Source organism: Dermacentor variabilis, chromosome 4, assembly GCF_050947875.1.
Source record: "Dermacentor variabilis isolate Ectoservices chromosome 4, ASM5094787v1, whole genome shotgun sequence".
In the NCBI taxonomy this organism is placed as follows: Eukaryota; Metazoa; Arthropoda; class Arachnida; order Ixodida; family Ixodidae; genus Dermacentor; species Dermacentor variabilis.
In genome coordinates, this window is record NC_134571.1 from 13,085,108 (window position 1) to 13,108,920 (window position 23,813).

At 44.2% G+C, this 23,813-nt stretch overlaps 1 protein-coding gene and 1 pseudogene across 2 annotated transcripts in view; one reads left to right on the forward strand and one right to left on the reverse strand.

The window, feature by feature from the left end:
- Nucleotides 1–1,841: 1,841 nt before the first annotated feature.
- LOC142578672 (protein phosphatase methylesterase 1) overlaps nucleotides 1,842–23,813 on the reverse strand; it is a 42,145-nt gene continuing 20,173 nt past the window's right edge. For both annotated transcript variants that reach the window (XM_075688138.1, XM_075688139.1), the window contains 7 exons: nucleotides 19,779–19,998; nucleotides 16,064–16,124; nucleotides 9,037–9,102; nucleotides 8,901–8,945; nucleotides 7,344–7,408; nucleotides 7,153–7,220; nucleotides 1,842–3,353 (listed from right to left, as the gene is read on the reverse strand). In XM_075688138.1, the coding sequence (XP_075544253.1) occupies nucleotides 3,335–3,353; nucleotides 7,153–7,220; nucleotides 7,344–7,408; nucleotides 8,901–8,945; nucleotides 9,037–9,102; nucleotides 16,064–16,124; nucleotides 19,779–19,998 (544 nt within the window). In that variant the 3' untranslated portion in view covers nucleotides 1,842–3,334. The remainder of the gene's footprint in view (nucleotides 3,354–7,152; nucleotides 7,221–7,343; nucleotides 7,409–8,900; nucleotides 8,946–9,036; nucleotides 9,103–16,063; nucleotides 16,125–19,778; nucleotides 19,999–23,813) is intronic.
- Nucleotides 12,297–14,669, forward strand: LOC142578673 (uncharacterized; annotated as a pseudogene).

The window sequence follows — 23,813 nt, forward strand, 5'->3', positions numbered from 1 at the left end:
TCTACAGGACCTCTCGTGGGGACAATGTTGAGGCAGCCTGTCCTACAGTGTCAGCGCTGCCATCGTGGCCGTCACTGTCGCTATCCGATGCAAGCATGTCCGGGACGATCGTTTCATTGGTTAGAAGCACTTCGTTTCCAATCTATAGCAATGCACGTTCTTTTTACCGACAAAGTCGTGCATTGCCGATGATCAACGGGCGGATCAGCCATCTTCCATTTTGGCAGCAAGTCAAACGAGGCTGAGAAACAACGCGGCCAGGAACGACTTCGGTGCAACAAAGTTGACGCAACAAATACAAACACGAGCGACTTAATCAGTTAGCAGAATTGCGCAGAATGAGCCCAGCGAGCTATCTGGGAGCAGCGCCATGCAGCGCCAGCAACATTGTCAGCGCAGTTGGCACGGTCCATTCGTGTTCGGAGGGTGGAAGGGCGATGGGAGAGACGCGCACAAGGCTGGCATGCATCTCTCAAGGAGAGATGCGCGTGGCGGCAGTTGGGGTGGCAGGCGATTGTGCAGCGACTCGCATTTCATTTTGTCTTTCTTCTATTCAAGGACTTTACATTCAATTACCTTTCAGCATGGACACTCAGCAGCCAGACCTCATCGTTGTAACTGATAATGCGGCATGGAGACATTGTAGTAAGCTGGTTATCTCCCCATAGAAAGCATACAAAAGTTGACGGTGCAGCAGCTTTTCATTCTTATAACCGATATATCATTAAAGCTGGTATCATTATAAGTAGGTTTGACTGCACTACAGAATAAGCTCTCCTTCTGTTCGTCTTTCGTGGCATAATCAGTGGCGTAGCTAGGCCCTCTGGAACCCGGGGCCCATAGGGCTTTTGTCACCCCCCCCCCCCCCCCGGTCGTAGTCGAGGAACGCGAGGATATCAACAAGTTCCGGGTGTCTTCAGACGTATATGACACCCCCCCCCCCCCCCAACAGGCCCCTTGCACCCGGGGCCCACGGCCCCCCGGCCCCCCCTGTTGCTACGCCACTGGGCATAATGGTTATAGCATCGGCTCATGATGTGGAGGTCAGTTGTTCGAATCCGTGCTAAAATGCTCTTAGAGAGCAGCTCTTAGGCGCCCATTCTTGCGGCAAGCGTCGGCGTAACCTAGTGAATGAGCGCAGCAAGAATGAAAGAGCGAATGTGGAGTGCAATGGGGGATGAAAGATGTGAGGAGGAAGCCGGAGGAGGACGGCATGCTGAAACCACGAGAAGAAAAACACAGTGCAGCGACAATGGCTACGAGATGGCACCAGAGTACCGCGTGTCATCTGGGAGGTCTGTCCACGACGGCTGCTGTGTATTGCATCGACGCGTCACCCATGTGCCTCTTCTCGCAATCTCCAGATTAGCAAGGCAGTCGTGCCACACTTCGTTCAGTTTTCAACACACCGCATAAGACAGATTGTCCGCACCAGCCAATATATCGCAGAATGAAAACATGTATACAGCTGCGCTCAAATTTCGCATTCGGGATTATCGTAATCATCGGTGAATTTTTTCCCCCTAGTTTTTCTTTAATCTGCCTTGTTATATCATTTCTCCCTTTCACTTTTACCTATGCTTCACCACCACGCCTGAAACGGAGGGTTCCTGCCAAGGGGAGTGAAGTGACCCGGTGCAAAGCGTGGGGGGTGATGGTTGTGGGCTCACTGTACGTCTCCGCGCACGGCGTCGCCAAGTGGCCCCCGAGAAGTGGAGCCTCACGACGCAGCACGACGGCGCACGGCGACAGACCCACCGCAGGTTCGAGCACCGAGCCGAAAGGCCTGGCCGGCTCTGGCCGTACGCATGGGCGCTCTCCCAAGAACACAAGGCGTCCAGCACAGTTAAGGCGTTTATTGATCACAAATGGCCAACACGTACCAGACTGCACCCAAACACACGGAGTACACTCGGCGCCTGCGGTTCCCGATGGCAAGGAAGGCGGGTTACACACCGCGTTGAACAATGGTTTGCGCACGCGGGCCGAAATGTGTTTGCAAACGCTACCTAGTGCTTCCCGTCACCGACGATGGTCTGCGACAGTTCGGACACGCAAAATGTGACGCACTGAGCACCTGCGACTACCGCAAGGGCGGAACGCAGAGCCACTCAGCAAGCCACACTTACGCAAGCTGACAAAGCACGTGAACGTCCCCAGGCCGGGGCGTTGGGGACACAAATAGCTGGTCGCTCACGTACCTTGCACCTTGCCTCTCGTGACCGGCGCTCGTCCCTGTCGCAGCACCACTCTCCCGCGCACGGCGATCCTCCCCAGTTGGGGCCTCTTCCCTACGTCACGCCCCACGACCCAATCGCAGGGCCGCATAGCATGACGTCGCAGGACGCGGTCGCGCGGTCGAGGAGCAGTCATTTGGGAGGGGTTTTCCTCGCAATGGCGAATAAGTCCGGAACCTCAGGCACAGCAACGACTGCGCCCCGGTAGACCGAAAGAACTCCCACATGGTTTAGGTAGATGCCACTTTAGTGGCTGCAGACCAATGACTAATAACACATTGTTACAGTTGTTTCCTATGCTTCACCAGCAGGCCTGATGCATAGGGTTCCTGCCAAGGGAAGCGAAGCGACCCGGCGTGAAGCACGGTGGGGCTTATGTAGATGCCGTATTAGTGGCCACACACCAATGAATAATGGTACATTGTTAGGGTGAAAATGTTTGCTTTGTATGCTTCCCCATTACGGACTCTGTATTGGCTGATATGATCCCATTTGAACAGAAGTTAAGCGTTTGTTCTCGCATAGTTCACATTGCCGATGGCTAGGGACGAACAAAGCAAAGCGTTTGATCCTCCGTAGTACCTAGGCGCAGTTCCCAGATTTCTCTCTTGCAACTAACACATGCGCACAATTGTCTGGTAAAGGTGAAGCAGCTCTCCAGGTCTGCGCCGTTGAAGAAACGGAAGTACACTAACCAGTGACTGCACTGTGATTTCTTTTTCCTCATTAGCCACAAATACTTAAATGATGACATACAGCTGCAATGCTGTACATCGCCTTGCTAGAAAAGCCAATTCTTGTAAACCTTTAAAATTTTAAAAATTAAATTTTAAATATTTTAAATTTTTTAAAATTTAAAGTAGTACAAGAAACATGCCAACTGCAACATAAATAAATTTCCTAGAAGCTTTCAGCTGCAGCATGATTGGAAAACTTGCAACCCCCATGCTCTATTGTAAACAACTATGCTTAAAGCATGCTCAAAATTTTATCTAGAAAATGCTTTAAGTGCTACAAAATACATAAGCAATGTTTCCAACATTATGCAACATTTTATTTGTGCAGTAGTGCGTAAGACAACACAACTTGAGTCAAATCTAGCATGCTGGAAATGTCCTGAAAGAGAGAACATTAAATTTTGAGCCACTGTCACTTGAAAGAGCGCACAAAATTGCAAACTTCATTGAATAATGCTGTGCTTACAATTAATATAGTAGCACTATACAAACTACTAGGCTTAAATGAAAATACAACTGCATGTTTTGTTATTTTTATTACTGTTCATGATGCTGACGACCACAAGAGCACACCATTTGAAGTAACTTGGAGAAGAGACTTTTCTTTTCATATGACCATTATTGCATTGAGTAATCTTTCACACTAAACTAAAACAGTACGTTAACTTAAAACCTCACTCAGAATGAAATTTTGTCTGGAACTGACCATGTTAGGAAGAGTTGCACATACAAAAGGACAAACACAGGAAAAAAACGAAGTGGACAGAAAGAGCGCTAAATTCATCCTTTTGTATGTGCAACTCTTCCTAACATAGTCATGCATCAACTCGCCCAGCGAATTCTTCTGCACTGTTGGAACTGAACCCTAACTGATATCTTTTGAACATGCTTGAACCTGAACCAAAAAGAAAATAATAATTATCAGTTCAGAACAACACGATAGAAGTCAACAAATGCACTAATGCAAATGAAACTAACTAAATTATTTATTTATACTGCAGGCCATGCTTAACCCAACCTAGAGTTGATTACAAAAACTGAAACAACAACAGTGTGGGGAAAAAAAGGTATATAATGTTAGGCACTTAGATATAATACTGTTATGATTCTACATTATAATGCTGTAATGCAGAAATACTGATAGCAAGAAGAACAAACCAGAATGAAAGAATTGTTAAGAGCTGTAAAACTGCTGAAGTGAGTGAAGAGAGTTCCAATTACACATGGAAAAAAGGAGTGATTCAAAGAACTTGACAAGGGCTACACATAGCTAGTAGGATTGTATTTCATATTACCATTTGGCAGGTTATCCTGAAATTTTATTCTAGCTAGTTTCTTGTACACCTCTGCACTTATACTCAACAATTGCCTTTTTTCTGGAATGCACCTATCCAACAGCTTGATATCACTTGCAAGACAAACTGAGAGGTCGAGTCCAAACAGATGCCAAGAACACCTCAGCAACTATAATGCTTATTTCTGCCAGAGAGTTCCCTACAATAATTAAATGAAATTCTGGGGTTTTATGTGCCCTGCAATAATTACTAGAGGGAACTGTGGCGCTGCACTCGTTGGGAATGGTGGGAAGTAGATGTATTTGTCTGATCTTCGTGCTTATGGCTTCAGAGTTTCTTGAAACTTCGTTTATCACACTTTATCTGCCTTCGTTGTTCTAAATTTCAGAGCAATCAATACCTTTCTAAGTGCAGAAGACTCTACAAACACGCACAATCGCTACTAATTGCAGCAGTGCAGCCTGCAGAGCTGGCCAGATCGAAGCACACCAAGCGTCTCAATGCGCTGACTAGCCTGCGAGAAGTTCATAAGGGCATTTTATGGCTCTTGTCAGTGCATGAGTCCATGGCGTAATGGTTTCTATATTGGGAATCTGTGCTAGAGGTCCTGTGTTCAAATCCTTCCGTCAATCAATTTTAATAATGTCTGTTTAATTATTTATCACGCAGCACTTTGTTGAAAATTATAAGCTTACAAAGTCACGAAGCCGCCTGAAGCCAGAAGAAAGAAGTTTAGGCAAATCTGTGTGCTTCCCATAATTCCCATGCTGGCTGAACCACCCAACTGCAGCTCCTGTATACACTAGTGGCAGAGTTCCCTCTTGTAATTACTGTATGAAACTTTACAACTCCTACCACAGTAGAAGACGACAACTGCAGCAAAAGTGAGACGCTGATGGTGTGCTGGGCTGCAATGAGCAGCTCAAGCCAGTCAGTGATGCAGTCTTGGCTTCTGCTGCCATGATGAATGCCAGCGAGCAACATATCCACATAATTTAGGACTTTCTTTGTTGTTACAAACATTGATAGACATCATTTTTTTTTATTTGCTACATTATCAGTTTCTATGCATGATACTATGTAAGGTAAGTCTGTTCCTTTCGGGCCCCAACATGGACTTTGTGGTGATCACTTAAAGGGACACTAAAGGTTACCAGAAACTCAAGTTAAAGTGGTAGAGCAATGTTCTAGAACGTCTAAGGCGTCAATATAATCGCGAACAGAGCTTTAGTAACCGAGAAATTGAGGTAAATGCATGACACGATTTGAGACCCCCCAGCGACATTCCGGTACTAGCCCGATGACGAAAGGTCTCCTCATAATTTGTGTTACTAATACTCAACTACTCGTATTAAAAATATAATTTCATTCGATTATAAGCCGGAAAAAATGCTACTTGTCTACGTCTATTCTTTTCTAGGAAAAAATAACATTTTGACGTTACCCTTCAGTAATATGGGTGTTCGAAAGGTTTCGTTTTCGCTCGACTCTGCGCCGCGCACGCTTTGGAGTTTCAGTAGTTTCGTTATCGCGTCGTGCTGTGAGGGTTCTGCTCGCGAAACTTTCATTTGGAACAAGCAGCGAGAATGCCACGTCCATGTGATGTCGTGGGAAGCCCTCGTTGCTTTCCCGCTCCGGAGAGCCGGTGTCGAGGCCGCCGTCGTAGTACGCAACGACGCCGGCAGTGCGAGCCCTCAGAAGCAGGTCGCGCTCGTCGGTGCTCAAATCGCTGAAGTTGAGCCCACCATCGCGAGCCAATCTGTCGGTGTCAGGGTCCATTGCGACGAGCGTCGAAGTTAGCGTCATAGAATGAAGTACCAGCTTATGGGCGTCTTGCGCTGGAGTGTGAGGTATAGTAGCGGCGCCTGGTGGCGGTGCGGGAAACGACATCTGGGTCGTGCCAGCTTGGGTCGTATTGAGCCCTGGCTGTGGCGAAGCACGTTTCTAGGCCGAGTTTTGCGTCGATTCGCACATTTTTATGCCCTGTTGCGAGTACGAAAAGGCTCGTCGCTTCTCATAGACCACGCCGACCACGCTGCGAGCTCGCTGCAGCCTATAGTTTAACGAAAACGGACTCTCCGTGTGCCGTGGGACGTAACGTGGGACGTAATTCGTTTCTCCTTCCGCTAGCCACCATACTCCCGCTTTCGCTCTGCTGTCGGCTCTGTCTTGGCTCTGTTTCTGGCCGCGCGTTCGCGTTTTGCGCAGAAAAGCCGTAGCGCCGTCTGCGGACGCCGTTCTACTCACCGATGGCGCAACGTCACTATGAGACCATGATGTCAGTTCTCCTCGATCGGAGGGCGGGCGATTTGAACTGCGCTAGAGGTACGCGGACGCTTCAGAACGCATTTTCTCTTAAAATAAGTCTCTCCTTGGCACGAAACAAGCGTTTCGAGGTTTCTGGGATGGTATTTCAACAGTCCACGTTGACTTAATAGTAACCTTTAGTGTCCCTTTAAGACATGCCATCTTCTCCCTGATAAAGTTTAACATATTGACAAGTTCCCGAGAGCTGTGCAGCAGCCGCCACCCAACAACATACCTGGAAGGCTAAACATCAAGGGCATTGGACTAAACCATTTCAACGTTGTAACTAGCCATGATAGATTTGTACAGTTGATCTTATTACAATGCAGCATCCGACATGGATATACTAGCTTTTTTATTATATTCATTACAAGAACATACTCTTTACTGCTGACAATGGCAAAAAAACAGATTTACTTTGTTATATCCAAATTCATTATATCTGTTTTCATTAAACTGGGGTTTGACTTTCTCTGAACCAAAACATAGATTAAATGAAAGTGTCTTTAACTTTATTGTGCTTTTTGTATTTTTCCCCACTTGGCACCCATTAAGAAAAAGGGTGCTATAACTTACTGTTGAAAATTCGCCGTAGGCTCGGCAAACTTGTTGCGCACAAGAAACGTTGCCACAGCCTCAGCTACCTGGAAACAAAGAGAGCAAAAGTGACAATTATCAACAATACTGCAGAATTTCCAGTTCAAATTAAAAGTTATCAATACAGCACAGCACACTACTCATTAAGAAATGAAGGACGTTTTGCTTGCCTTTCCTGGAACATCTTCATGGACAGCGTGCCCACACTGAGGAAGTACTTGCATTTGAAATTTGCCTGTATTGTGGAATAAAGCAGAAATTGGGATTGGTTACAGCAAGGTGGAAAAAAAAAAAAGGGCAGTTAATGTGTCTGTCACACACAACTGCCATTGAAAAATTGCGCAATAAATTGTGCAATAATATTTATGTCACAATGTAGGCAAGCAGCCTGAAATCTAGCATTACAAAGCAAGCACACATGCTCGGCCAATGCCCAATACATGTTCCAAATTCATGCTGTTCAGGCTGCATGGCCATGCCAAAAGAACTGAAATTTTTTTGTGGCTGCCAAAGGAACACAGAGGGAATTCAACAGTGTCTCGTTATTTTAGGGCAGCTCTAGCCACTGTGTGAATAGTGGCACCCCTAAAGTGAATGCAATAGCAGGCACTGGCCACAATGATCCAATTCGAATTTTTAAAAAACAATAGAACCATAGATGACCATTGCTGTAGTCTGCATTTGCTTCCGAAACCCTTTTACACAAGCCTTTATCTAGGACAGCATAACCAGCATGTGCAGGGGAATACTAATAATCAAATGTCTCTATAATGAAGTACCTAGGACCTCCAAAATCCTTTGGTATAGAGCTCACCCTGTTGTAAATATATCACTATACCACCTGCAACAATGCAGGCTAAGCATGTTCAGCAAAAGATTTATTTAATGTGAATTCAAGAAAAACCTATTGAAAGGAGCTGTTGATGTTTTTCTGCGCACCTCATCAGATGGAATGTGTGACTGCAGCAGAAGTTATGGCATCGGAGTTCACAACATGCTATACTCTTGAACAACTTGCCGTGGCAACAAAGGGAAAGCTGCGGAGTCTGGGCATCTGCACATGCATCACTGTGCCAAGCACAGCTGTACAGCACTTTTGATTTCTTGCAACAAACACTGAATCAGCATAGCATCCACGCATGACCATTTCACATTTACTCATGCGTGGAAGAGAAGAGCAGAAAAATATAAGCCAAATTTAACACTCAATGGTGTATTTTGCTTTATTTTGCAGTTTCAAATAGGATTCTTAAGTTTTCTTTTATCCAGATTAAAATACCGATGAGAATGTGGGACTCTTACTAACATGCGCTTTGCCTCCAAAGCTTTCCCTTCATTAGGAAGTTGTCCACTAGTATAGTGCTATTTGTGACACTGTTCACTTATTTGACCCACTGGACTTTATTTTTTTTTTTTATGTCAAGAGCAGTGGATAGGGCAACGCAGTTGCAGAGTCCAGAGCCGCCCACATTGTCTGTCTTGTAGTTAATTGCACAACAGCTCAGTAGTAGGAGAGTTGTGGTGACGCCATGATGTGCATCCACTGTGAAGCAACAAATAAGCTTTTGGGGGTGCCTATTTTTGTTGTAAGGCAAGCTTGTTGTGCTTTTTGCTATGGAGGCATTCACAATGTATACAAAAGACACAAATTTGGCCAGGACATATGGAATCCTTTGTTATAAAGGTCATTTCATTGCGGAGCATTTGACTACAATAAAAAGGCCCACCTTGCATCTGACCAATGGTGAGGTCCTTGTCTAGTCGGTCCACCCCTGCAATTTGGCATCGTCAAAAACAGTAACATTCAAAGCAACAAAAAACAGGTAATGTGCCACAACAGAATATTCAAAAGTACGTTGTCACCTGCCAGAAGCAGCAGCTTTGGAGCCGGAACGGAGAGAAACAAGGAAGAGAGGCCTGCAAACCAGCCTGTATTGAGAGAGAGAGAGAGCAAACGCTTAGCTGTTTATGAAGAGATCCTAAAGAAAAATGCTAAACCAGTTTCTATTATCACTTTGTATAATCAAGAAACTAAAATCAGTGTCTAACTTTCTTTCAAATTTCTTCCCATACCTGCAGTAAATATCAGCCTGGCATTATAATGATTTTATTGTATCTTCACCTATGTCGGCTGTTTACATTGTTACCAAGAGAAACCATAAGAAAATGTAACCAAAAGATGCCAAGCTCAGCCCTTGTTTATTTTTGTATGCAATGCAACCTTTTTTTTCCCCTTTAATTGATAACAGATTAGTAGGTACACTCAAAATGATATTGCAAAAATTAATTACATTATAAGGAGCCATCGTTTCTGGCTTAGCTTTTGCTTTGGTGAAAATGACCTATTTGGCATTTCAGAAAAGAAATGAAGTACTAGTCTAGCTCATGGAGGATATATAGGACTTGCTGGAGTGGAGGGGGCGCTCGTCAAGTGAAGCGGGCCACCGCCATCTTGTCAGTGGCAGAAAGCGCACTCGAAGCCGGCTCGCGCTGGTGTTTTCGTGCGTTGTTTTGGCGTGCAAGTTGACACTATAGGCATGTGAACACCATCGGTTTTATAATGGTTGCTTCTTGTGTCACCTACAGATGTACAAACAGGCTGAAGAAGGGCTGCGGCCTCACATTCCACCTGTGTGTACGCGAAAACGTCTCGGTTCAGGCTTGAGCCATTATGAGCACATTACTGAGGGGTGCTAACTGATGGCTATGAGCGTGCAACAAATATATATGAGTCCTGAAATTTTCGACAGCTTTCCAAAAGATTCCGAATGGCAGAGTCTGTGGGAGCGGGCTGTTCTCCGTTAAAGGTGGCATGCGAAAGATGGAGATCGCCTGTGCTCCTTGCACTTCTTGCGAGAGTGCTTTGACCGCACTGGGCAAACAACCAGACTGCGGGCGGGAAGTGTGCCTTCCATGTTTCCTGCGTTTCCGCAGCATCTACAGAAGCCTGTGAGTATTACTGCAGAATGCCATACAATGACACACGCTGGGAAAAATCATTTGCCTCATATATGTATTCGTAGTATCAATATGGCACCGAAATCGAGAGTCGACGAAGGCCCTTGTCGGATAGGTACACTGAAGTAAAGGAAACAAAATGTCTCGATGTCGACAGTGTTCTCGTTCATTTTTTTTTTTTTTTCAATATGATGCTGCATGATTGTGTTCGTGGAAAAAGGTGTGCCATGGGCACTGTTTTTCTCCTTCATTTCATTGAAAAGAAGTGTTCGTGACTGCATGATAACAGTCAAGCTGGATATAAAGGTACAATTAATGCCCTGTCCACCTTCAAAAATGAAAACAGTCTTTACTGTGTCTTCTCTGCTCACGTACGACAGCTCCATCACACTGGAAGTTGCTTCGTCAGGAAAAAGCTTTAGGTGCTCAGATGTCCCAGCGCTAAGTTTGTGGTATAGCCAATAAACTATGTTTGGTTTATTAGCCAATGTATTATTTAACTTAAAACTTAAAAATATATGGTGTCCATTTCAGGTAAAGAGGAAGCATCCAGAACGCAAGCACCAAGACTGCCCAGCCAGCGGCACTGCCCATCTGAGCGAAGTGCCTGAAGTTGAAGACCCACCTGTCTTCGCCAACCAAACAATGGTACAGAAAAGTCAGTGCCTCTGAAGAATAGATAACACAACTGAAGAAAAAAATTAAGACTTTGCAGCAAACGAAGCGAAGGCTTGCGAAGAGAAATAAGACAGCACAAGAAGTCACCAAAGAAATCAGAGGACGAAAACTCTTTTCAGAAGAAGGCTTACGCGTGTTTACATGCGCCTTTTCAAGTGACATTCAGCAGCTTCTCTGCATGGTGGGCAATGCACAGAAGGGCAAGTACCCACCTGAGCTCCGTGCATTCGCACTGACATTACATTTTTATTTTCCGGCTGCCTATGAGTACATCCAATCCGAATTCAATGGTGCCCTTCCGTCACAGCGTACACTTCGGGATTGGTATCGATCAATTGACGGAGCTCCTGGTTTCACGGCTGAAGCATTTTCTTTTCTCAAAAAGTTTGTGCAAGCACGGAGTGAACCATTTTACTGCGCTCTGGTCATGGATGACATGGCCATAATAAAACATGTAGAACTTGTTGGAGACAAGATAGTTGAGTATGTAGACTTTGAAACAGGGCTAGATGATGACAAGTCTCCCCAAAGCCAAAAATGTGTGTCTTCATGATTGTTGGCATAAACATCAGAATCAAGATGCCAGTGGCATATTTTTTAATTGACGCACTCACTGGCGCAGAGAGAGCGAAGCTGACCAAGCAGTGTATTGAGAAACTTGCATCAGTGCAGGCTGAAGTTGTCTCTCTTACATTTGATGGTGCATCGTCGAACTTCATAACAGCTAATTGTTTAGGTGCTCAGCTTAGACCGGACGCTCATCAGTTTATCACAAGTTTTGCCAACCCAACTGATAACACTAAAAATGTTTACGTTATCTTTGATGCCTGCCATATGATTAGGCTCATCCGTAACTCGCTGGTGACCGTAAGTCACCTCACTGACATGGAAGGAAGGCGTGTGAAATGGTCTTATGTAGTGGCATTAGAGGCACTGAAACGTGGAGAAGGGTTGTGGCTTGGCAACAAGCTTACGAAGGTCCACGTCCAGTGGTAAAAGCAAAAAATGAAGAAGCGATATGCTGTACAAGCATTGAGTACCTCAGTTGCCGACACTTTGGACTTCTATGAACAGGCACTCGAGCTGGCACAATTCAAGGATGCCAGCGCAACATAAAGTTCATTAGAACTTTTGATCACTTGTTCGACATCTTGAACTCCAGGAACCCATTAGCAAGGTCGTATACAGCACCCCCACGGAAGCAGAATGAAGCCTGCTGGAAGCCGTTTTTTTCTGAGAACCGAGTATGCATAAATGGGATGAGAGATTTGGCAGGGTGTGCAATTACAGAAGGTCTGAAAAAAACTGGGTTCGCTGGCTTTTTGATATGCATGGCAAGCACCGAAAGAATGTTCGACGAGCTTGTTGGCAAGGATCAGCTGAAATACTTGCTGGTGCACAAACTCAGTCAAGATCACGCCAAGAACTTCTTTGGATGCATACGTGGACAAGGCGGACATAACAACAATCTAACAGCCGTGCAATTTATGGCTGCATACAAGCGTCTGTTGGTTCAGACGGAAGTAACGTCTTCCGGCTCTGGAAACTGCTCCCAAGATGTGGTCTCTATCTTGCATGCAACCACTACAGTAGCCATGGTAGATGCAAAAATCATGCTCACTGACATGTGAAGGTCATCAATCCTACAGCCCGATGACCACAATTATACGCATCACACTGACTGGCCCGAAAGCCTTTCTGCATTTGTCGATGCCGTGGTACCATACATAGCAGGCTTCATTGTTTGGAAAGTTCGTAAAACAACAACATGTGAGCAGCGCATCACCGCCCTGCATTCAGATGAGCTGACGCCTTTAATTACCATATTTACTCGAATCTAGGCTGACCTCGATTCTAAGCCGACCCCCTAAAGTCCGAAGCCAAAAAAATATATATATATATTACCTCGAATATAGGCCAAACAAAAAAGCGAGGACATTGTTCGGAAAATGCCAACAACATTTATTGAATCTGAACATGCAGACCTCATTCAACGTCGTCGTTGTTGCTAGGCTCATTGCTGTGTTCCTTGTCACTGTCACCTTCAAACAGTGCACTATCTTCGGTACCGTCAAGCGCATTAGATATGCTGCACTTTTTAAAGGCGGGCACATCAAAGTACCTGGGATGTCGTCTCATGCTGCAGCTACCCAGCCCGCCAGCTGCGATAACGATGGACGTTTATTGCGGCCCGTTGCCGTTAGCATGTGGTCTTCGTCAGTCAACCAGTCCGTGTAACATTTCCGCAGACGATCCTTGAAAGGTTTGTTGATGCAGACATCAAGTGGCGGCGACTGGCCTATCATGCCACCCGGTATGACAGCGAGGTCCGTGTTCGCTTGGGCGAGCGCAGCCTTCACGTTGTCGGTCAAGTGCCCACGGTAAGAGTCAACGACAAGGAGCGAGTTCTTTGTCAAAGGGCTCCTGGACGCCGTCGCCACACAATCTTAACCCACTCTTCCACCATCGCACCCGTCATCCACCCCTTCTCATTCGCCCGCACAATGACATTTCTTGGGAAAGTTTCTCGAGCAGGCAGTGTCTTCCTTTTAAATATCATATAAGGAGGGAGTTTATGTCCATCAGCTGTGCAGCACAGCATCACAGTTGTGCGCTGCTTCTCGTAGCCCGCAGAGCGCACCACCTTCACTTCCTTGGCACCCTTTTCATTCACGGTGTACGCCACTGGCATATCAAAATACACAGCTGTCTGGTCGGCATTGCCGATTTGCCCAAGGTTCTAGCCTGCTGCTTCTCTCTTTCGCAGCACGTAGCGCTGAAAAGCTATCAGCTTTTCTTCGAAATTGCTTGGCAGCTTCTGGGTGATTGAAGTGCGACGTCGGAGGCTGAAGCTGAAGTGCTTCATAAATTTCTGAAGCCAGCCTCGGCTGGCTTTGAAATCCTTTGGCATTAGGCCTCACTCCCTCGAAAATTCCTTAGCTTTCGCTTGGAGCACTTCTGTTGTCACTGGAAGGGCAGCTGCTCTCTGCGTCTGAACAAAGTTGGCCAAAACTGTCTCCACTTCGTGGTGACGGCCTTTCTTTGGTACGCTAAATGCCATCCTCGTTGCAGCGCACGCAAAAAGCTGCTGTCATTGTCCCCTCCAATGACGGACGTTTTTCTCGTTGACGCCGAAGCCCCGCCCGGCTTGAAGGTCCGACGATTCCTCTGCGGCTATCACAACTTTTCGCTTGAAAGCGGCTTTGTAGCGGCATCTCCTGCTTGGTGCTATCACGATAACACCACGCCGCACGCCGATACGGTCGACACGACACAGGTCAAAATGGCGATCTCGCTTGTGTATGGTTGGCTACTGGCACGGCTAGTAGCGGCTGCGATACTGACTTTTCTAGATGGCGCTAGCTATGCACCATAATTAGCAGTTCCAATGAAAAACTGGTGCGTTTTTTAAGATCCTCGAATGTAAGCCGACCCTAGAGTTTGGAATCTGATTATTTGAAAAAACTATCAGCCTTGATGCGAATAAATACGGTAAGCAAAAGAGCCGTGGTGGACTTATTTCACCGTCACAAGATGTCATTGGCCTGTGTGAAGCAGTTGAAAAGGGACTGCGACGGCTACAGGCTGAACGTGACACCATTGCAACGGTGAAGTCAAGGGCAAAGCATCTCATCTTGGAAGTCCTTGGTGCTTCCTTAGAGAAAAAGTGGTTCCAGAAATTGGAGCAACACATCCTTGACTTCGATCCGCTTGATAATCACATTTACAATTTGTGCAGAAAAATAGCAGAAGAATACATAAAAGTGAGGATACACCACATGATGGAATGAAACCGAGAACTGATCAAGAATAAAGTGAGGCCACTTCTGTGAAGGGTGATTATCTTCAGTCACCAGTAGGGTACCTATCACCATGTTTATGCGCTTGAATTAAGCTTGTTTCTTTAATATTCGTGCAAGTGAATTGCTTTCTACATGCCAATTGGCAGCTGACAGATGTAAAATAAACGTTTACGGCCAGAAATGCGTGTTTTCATTGCTTTGTAAACCCAAGCAACTTCACCGGCACCGCGAAGAAGTATGAATGCGGCTGCGCTTGGCTCCTTTTTGCCACTGACAAGATGGCCGCCGTACACTCAGCGCAGCTTCACTGTCCCCAATAGGCGCGTATAGGCTGCTTTCACTCCAGCAAATTCTATATATCCTCCTTGGTCTAGCTTAACTTGATCATCATCATTTATTGACCTTTAAAGGCCCCTGTTGGGGTATTACATAAGGGGGGAGCACACATAAGAAAAAGAAATGTTGAACTGATGTAAAAAACATTAACAATAACATTCAGAAGGGTAAAGAACGTGTAATGAAATAAAAGTCAAACACAAAAAGTAATAACCAATGCACTCAAAAAAGCGTGATGCAGTAAAAATATGTCAAATACGTTAAGCATCAATACTCAAAAAGTTTGTTAGTATGTTTCGAAGCTCAGTAAGGTTATGTTCGATTACTACGTGGTCAAGCAAACTATTCCATTTTGCAATAGCTACCGGCAAGTAAGAGTTCCTGAAGGATTTAGTAGAGCCGTGAAGACGTTGAAGACTGAGGTTGTTTGAGAAGCGTGATGTGCTAATGATTGGATGTGGAGGGATGATTTGATGTTTCTAACACTTAGTTGATAGTCGTACTCGGATGTAATAAACCGGGCTGCGTGGTGTTGTACGGCTTCCAGTAGCTCAACAAGGTACACTTGATGGGGTTGCCATATTGTCAATGCAAATTCCAGTTTATTATGGATAAATGTCTCACATGCTAGTTGACGAATCACAGGGGGTGATGATGATAGTGACCGTCTTATGAATCCCAGGGATCGATTAGTGGCAGTAAACAGATTTTGGATATGTTCTCACCATGTAAACTTCCTTGTGAAGATGATACCAAGGTACCTGTATGACTGAACCAGCTCAATAGGAAGGGAATGAAAAGAGTAAGAGTATGACATGTTTGATGTTTCTCTTCAGTATCGCTATAGTAAATAAGAGTGTGCATCTATAAATTTAGCCATCCCAAGCAATGTGACGGTCCAATAAAGTACATGAAGTAATGTCAGGTGTATGAACTTTCTTAATTACCTGATAATGTTAAATGTAGTAGTGTCAAATATAAAAAGTAATAATGCTAAACGTGCTCAGGACTTTATGTTGTCCACAAATTCTTGTCAAGTAGGTCAAACCATGCTTGTCTTAACACTGCAGTGAAAATTCGGAAAATAATGAAGCAGCAGCTGTAGAAAATTTTACCTTTCCAATATTCTTCAGTCCCAGACAGGTCTATCCGCCAAACAAATTTAGGAGCATCATCCTGCAGAATAGACGATCACAAATATCGGTGCACTGTTTAAACATACATGAAACGAATAAGAAGAATCTGCATCGAAGACAATGATTATATCCACCCCCTTAATGACCTTAAAGCAACGCTAGCAAAAAGAAACTGTCCACACATTGCTCTCGACAGAGCTTATGATGTTGCGTCAAGATTGGAGAGTCAGTCAGAATTAGCTAAGGAACAGCCTACACCAGTACCTGACAGACCGCCAACCTTTATAACAAACCATTCTAATGGCCTCCCAAACATAAACAGCATCCTACGAGAATACCACCCAATATTATCAAGTAAAGAGCATCTGAGAAAAGCGTTCCCGGATGTACCAAAGGTTACCCATCGCTGAAACAGAAACTTTAAAGACACGTTAGTACACACAAAAGTCAGCCAACATCATTCCCCCGTAATAAAAGCATGTTGTCGCCCCAGGTGCGAAACCTGCAGGCACCTGCAAAGCGAGATTAAAATTAAGAGCACCACAAATAGTTATACACACGAAGTGAAAACTAGTAAACTAGTTTTACTTATACAAGTTTGGATGTGATTTATATGCTTAGATGTTTCTTCTGTAAGAAACAATATGTCGGTGAAACGGGACAATCAATGAACGTCAGATTAAACGGACATGGTGCGGACACATCTAAAAAAGCTTCCCAAAGCCGTCGCCGAGCATTTCAACCAATCGGGTCATAACTTTGATGAACTTAAACTCTACATCTTACAGTCAAGTTTCCATTCTGAACGAGAAAGAAAGTACAGAGAATCATACCTTAGCCATAACTTCAAGCTTTGCAACCAGTAGGCATAATCGTTTCAAAGGGAGCTTTAGAATCTAATTGCTATGTTAAATTTCAAACTATAGGCAACAACACTTTGTTTGGTTGCTATACTGTTTTTTCCCCTTCTTTCTTTTCTTTTTTTTCTTTTATTTATATATTTATTCCACTTCACAATTTTTTTTTTTACGAGCACTGTTTTCTGCCGCTCCTTTTATTATCTCTTTCAGAGACACGATAGCCAACGACCTCCAGCGAAGTAGGTAATAGAGGGGTGCTGTGCACACGGCCATGCTAGCTGACACATGACCGTGTCACTGGCCTTGTGCATGGCACTCCTCTATTCTCAATTGTACACACTCGCTAACACACCTTCGGTTGTTGCCGCACCCACCCGCCTTACCTCCTCTCACCGTTAGAAGAATCCTACTTATATATACTGTGCCGAGGAAAGCATATGTCGCCTTGAAAAGACAAATCCACTTGTCGAAACGTTGGCTCCCGCTTTTACCTTGTTTTCATTTTGCTCATTGTCTTGAATTTCCATCTCCTGCCTTCCCCGTGTTTTACATAGCCCACATGTGCTTCATAAGCTCTCTGCCTTACCCAAGAAGGAAATGTAGACGTAGAGCTATAAAATTTTCAGGTTAGTTCACATACTCAATAAGATGTTGAGTGTACTCATCACAAAACTTGCAAATCCTTGAACCCATCTGAATAAACTGAATGCTGGTCACAAGCATACCGCGTCCTGTAGCCATGCCTTCAACGCTGTATTAAAAATTGATAACTTGTTGCTGTTTCTTCTACTTGGGGAATAAGGACACAGCCAGAGTGGCAAGGTCTAGCTGTAAAGCAGTCAATGCTATGAAGTTCTTTGGAAAAATTACTGCTTTAACTGTATAATCAGCCAGAGCACTGGCCTACATATAAAGACTGCCTCTGAACTTTTTTCCTTCAGCACAGCCTTTTAGCAAAAGCCAGATGCCTAAAAAAGCTATATACATGTTCATTGCATCAAACTTCTGAAGAATGTTCTATGATATGGCATGTTAAAAGAAATCCTTTCCCACTGACCTTGGAGATATGGTGTTTTTCATTTGCAGGGAGATCATAATGGCATAATTATTTCTCACAGACAGTCGTAAGTAAATGAAAAAAAAGATTATCAATTCAACTGAAATGTCCTCAAATTTAAAAAGCTATGTTTAGGGCTGTAACATTTGAGCAACCATTTAGTTGAAATCTGTACCTAAAATAACTTAAGAAATATTTTTAATGTGAATTTTCTTGATAAATTTGTCATCTCGGCATACAATTCAGCCAAAACTTGTCAGAATGCTGTAATTTTTAAATTTTGGTCAATTTGTAAATTGCACCTTGGAATGCAACAAAAATGTGATCCCTCTCTGTTGCCTGTTGCACCTTCATGACAAGATTAATCAGGAAACAAAACACACAATTGAATTGACATGGCACATTGTTCTCTTATTTTTTGCCATTTGCCTTCACCACTATATGCCACCTGCCAAAGATGATCTCACCTCTATGATTGATTGCCCATGAACGGAAAAGTAAAATCTATGTGGAATACCATTTTGATGAAATTACATGGCATTGTTTTCCACCAGATGGGTAGGACACAAAAAAGAAAGAAAAAAAAACTGATGGTACTAAAATTATTTCTAAGTTTACAGTATGGTGTACTTTTAAAGGAAACACTAGATTGGTATTCAAACCAACATAACTAGAATGAATCATCGATTTCATTTTTAAAAGATGCTTCGCATGATGCATTAGGTAGACCTGTAGTGGTGAAAAAACAAATGACTTGTTATCCCGGCCCTGCGAAAGTGGGTGTACAGTGAAGCTGTCGAAAAGCTGTCGAATTGCCGTTTCTTCTTCCCTTTGTCGCTCCTTGCATTCACACTTCTCCTCGGGAGTGCTAACTGTGCATTGCCTACCCAAAGCAGTGCTGCAACAAAAAATGAAATTAGTTGCTAGGCCGGTTCTTTTTATATATGAAAGGCTAGAGACGTCACGCCCCACATCACAAGCTGCTGTTGCCGTGGCAGCTTGCAGAACAGTAGTCTTTACCGGGAAACATATGTGGGGAGTGCTACGTGCTTCGGATTGTTATCAGGAGCGCCTTATCAACAATCATGTGGTTCAGGTGCTTCTTCTTTATTGAAATGAATGCTGTTCTGTATGTTGTATGCATGATTCCAAAAAATGTATGCACTTTTTACTTCGCTTTGCTGAGTGTAGCCTGCTTCACTTCCACCACAGGTCGGCCCGGTATTGCAATACCTCCGGGATCGGCCCACATTTGTGCCCACGGACATGGACACCAAAAGTGCCGACCAACGAGAGGCTAACAGCTTCACTGTAAAAACTATTGCTGAGGCCTTCAGTGTCAAAACTGAGCTGTAACGGTCTCAAAATATAACATTTGTGTTCAATTAAACAGTCGACAGTACTGTACATGCATTAGCTGCAAGTGCACTTTGATGCTAGCCTGACAGCAGTGCAGTGTTGTGGCAGCCATTAACTCCACCAATGCCATTTGAAACGAATGCTTAGTCAGAGCAGTACTCAAGTCTCTTCATTTGGCTCAAAATTAGTAAAATACTTGAATTTATCAAAACTCAAACCAACAGCCTTTAGTCTGAAATTTGTGCAGCATAAGCCTGTCATACACAGTACTTCTAGCCTTCTGCAAGGTGTCTCTGTCAGTGTGTTGACAAAAATGGGAAGACATCTAAATGCCCGAAGTGGAGTGAGATGAGCTGTAAAAGTATGTAGAACTAACTTGTGAATCAAGAACAAAGACGGACAGGCTTTGATGACTCACTGAAGAGACTCCTGATGGCTGCCTAAATTCAGTGAATGTGCTTTGAGAAGGCATGCTTTCTTCTGTAGGGCTTTCCTCTGGAATTTCAGCAATCTGGTCTGCTCTTGGAATAGAACGAGGCGCAGCATCATTCGCAGGCAGACTCGATGTTGAGTCCAATGACACAGGACTGGTTGACGTTGCAGGCAAGCACTTGGTCGCTGGCTCTCCAGTCCTGGCACTGGTAGGAGAGAACGGAAGTGACAAGCGAAGCTTGGAAAATGCTGCAGTTGCATCAGTAGATTGGGGAAGCAAGGAATATAAAAGAAAAAGTTGTGTATATGAAAGTATGGCAGCTCGCGTTTGCGCTAAAAAGGTGACATTCTGGTTTTAAATCATTGTTACTGTGTTAATAGCAACTTGTACTTCAGAATCATGTTTACACGGAGTTTATAAATACAGTATGCGTCGCTTTTTATGTCAATTCATGTCTGTGCCTATCCTTGTCCTGTGGCATCTGCAAACAATGCAAGTGATGCAAGAAACAGTCTTTTAGATAAAATTGGGTATAAAGAAAAAGTATGTTAAAGATCACCTAAACCTTGTTGCACATGTGACAACCAGGCAAGGTATTCTGGGTGTTCAAGTTAGGGTCATGCACTTGGTATTTTCTATATGGAAAACAGCGAGTCTTGCTTGTGACACGATCCTTTTTAAATAATAAAAAAAATGAAGTGGTGGAAACACAGCCACAGAAATCATAAATACAAAACATAGGGCCAAACTGTAGGACACTGTTGCTGTGGCTCTCACTGCAGTGGCCGTAACAGGGCATAGACATCATCAGTGCATGCTGGGCAAGGGTTGTGCTAAAAGACAAAAAATGAGTGAGGCATGCAAACATGCATGCCTCACTGACTCCTCACCCAATTGGAAAAATGACACAGTGCAAAAACCCAGGAACACGAGAGAGCGACATGCACACAGTGCTGACCTACAACAGTTTATTCATGAAGCCATGAACGAATAAATATATAGGGCGCTACCATGCGCAATAAGTGAATTATCAGTCATTCGCATACTGGGCAGTTGATCACTCACATACCATTCACATATCGCACATGGTAGCACCCTATATATCTATTCCTTCATGGCTTCATAATAATACCATCGAGGAATTGCACTTTCATCTTGGCAAATGACATATCTTGACAAGGTTTGAATGGCAAACATCCAGTGTGCACTGTCAGCATGTGGCTATCATTATCAGCATTGCAAATGATGTTCCAGGTTTTTTCCCGATCATTCACATATTGCGAATAGTAGTACCCTATATATTTATTCCTTTATGGCTTCATGAATGAACTGCTGCAAGTCATTGCTGTGTGCATGTCGCTCTCTCGTGTCCCAGCCTTTTTGCACTGTGTCCTTTCTCCAATGAATCACCTACAAGCCCAAGCTTCCACACTAAGTCTTCACCAAAGAAGCAGCAATCATCAGTGCAACAGCAACATGTCAGCGCCACTTATTGCCCGAAATTTGTGCACTATACAATCACAGGATGAGAGCACCAAGTGCACAGCTTGATCAGTGCCAGCATTTGCTGGTGCCCCAGTTGTATGTTGACATTCTTAATTAATATGTAACACACCAGTGCATATATGGTAATTTTGACTGTCATATGCCCACACCTGGCCTTCTGATAAATGTTTAAAGGGGTCCTGAACCATCCCTTGGACACGGTAAAAAAACACAGTTCGTGGATAGCATACGCTGCTGTGAACATCACAGCCAAATTTGCAGTCGTGCGCGGCGCATGGCACTCGCAGGCAGATTTCAAAGCCATCTTTTTCTCAAACACTCTCTTTTCAACAGAATCCATGTTCTCACTCTTTTTGGGCTGCCATATTTCATAATATTGCAGGCTCCCGTACATAGCTACTATTGGCCAATAGCTGATATCAATCAAGAAGGGTGTTTGGATCAGTGCACTTTTTCCTACTGTTACTGCGTATATGTGTTGATGCAGTTTCACAAACACAGTGAAGTAACAATGTGCATTTAGAATTTCTATAGGAATTATGTACTTCCGGAAGTACAACTACTGTACTACTGCTGACTATTGTCTGCTAACTCTCAGCCATGCCGCCCATGTAGGAAAGAAACTTTGATGATGATGATGTATGGGGTTTTATGGCGCAAGGGCCAGAAATGGCCAAAAAGCGCCATGTCTGTGGTAGTGGGTGTGCAGTGTAACTATGATTACTATGAAATTGGTGTGACGTGGCTGTAAGGGGGCCTTAAAATATACGCTCTAAAGTGCGTAAAACCTGTATAATAAAATTATGGCGATGACGTATGACTTGTACTATGAACATTTAGATGATACGATAGCTAAAATATATCAGATTACAAGAAATTTTATAGCACTACTGCCTCCTTAGAGCCCTTAAAACACAAGGGCCTGGAGGCATGTGCTATGCAAAACAATTATCGCAGTGGCATCCTCTGGAGAGAGGAGGCGCTACGAATGCATGAAACTAATAACATGTAAGACCACATCTCTGAGAAAACCTAGGACTGTGTCTGTATTAAAAAGCGGTTCTGGACCAAGAAACATAGCAGGATGAAGGGGAATGTGCTGTCGGTATGCTAAGGAAAAATGTCTCTTTCTCTCAGATTCGGCTTCCCGACACTCCAGGAGGACGTGGCGTACGGTCAGCCTCTCCCCGCATCTACCACAGGTTGGAGGCTCACTTCTGGTGAGTAGAAAGTTATGGGTGCGAAATGTGTGTCCTATTCTTAGACGACAGAATAGGACATCTGTTCAGCGCGATTTTGTAGCAGAGGGCCAGAATCCTAACTGTGGCTTTATCAGGTGGAGCTTATTATCCGTTTCCGTGTCCCACATGTGTTGCCAGTGGGCTCGCAGCTTCCTTCGCAAGAAAGGCCTCAGATCTGTGACAGGCACCTCAGCGGTAGGGTTAACAGCTTGCGATGCGATTGACGTGGCCATCTCGTCCGCCAGAATGTTACCCTCAATGCTCCTATGGCCAGGCACCCAGCATATAATGATACGCTGGTTAGATATGTATGCTTTACACAAGACGGTGTAGAGTTCATTAAGTACAGGATTTTTGTGTGTATAGATTGACATCAAGGCCTTCACGACCCTTAGGGAGTCTGTATAGATCGCTGTTTTTGATTTTCTTATATGGTTCACAGTAGACAGTAATGCGTAGGCCTCGGCCGTAAAGATACTTGTTTCCGGATGCAGTACACCAGATTCTGAGAAGGATGGGCCAAAGGCAGCATAAGACACCCCGGCATTTGACTTCGAAGCGTCTGTGTAGAACTCTACACAGGAATGTTTGTGCTGGAGTTCTAGGAAATGCATTCTGATTTCGGCCTCAGGAGCGTGCTTTGTAACTTGAATGAAAGATGTGTCGCATTCTATCAGCTGCCACTCCCAAGGAGGTAGCAGCTTCGCTGGATGCATTAGGCGAAGCTCGAGGAGTGGAACATGCATTTCTTCACTAAGCTCCCTCACACGCAGCGAGAAAGGCTGTCTTACGGAGGGACGATTGCGAAGGAGTGTAGCATATGTCATGTCATTAACAGTATTAAAACACGGATGTTGAGGATTTGAGTGGACTTTCAGAAAATATGTTTGGCTGATGTATGTTCTCTGCAGATGAAGTGACCACTCATTTGATTCTACATATAGACTTTGTATGGGACTCGTTCTGAAAGCACCAGTGGCCAGTCGGATTCCTAGATGGTGGACTGGGTCTAGCATCTTCAGTGCGCTTGGGGCGGCAGAGTTATATACTACAGCACCATAATCCAATCGAGACCGAATTAGGCTCTTGTATAGGTTCATTAAACACTTCCCGTCACTACCCCATGTAGTCTGGTATAGAAGTTTCATTAAGTTCATTGTTTTTAGAAATTTTTCTTTCAGATATTTGATGTGTGGAATGAAAGTGAGTCTGTAGTCAAGTATGATACCTAGGAACTTGTGCTCTTTGCTGATAGGTATTCGTTGTCCACACA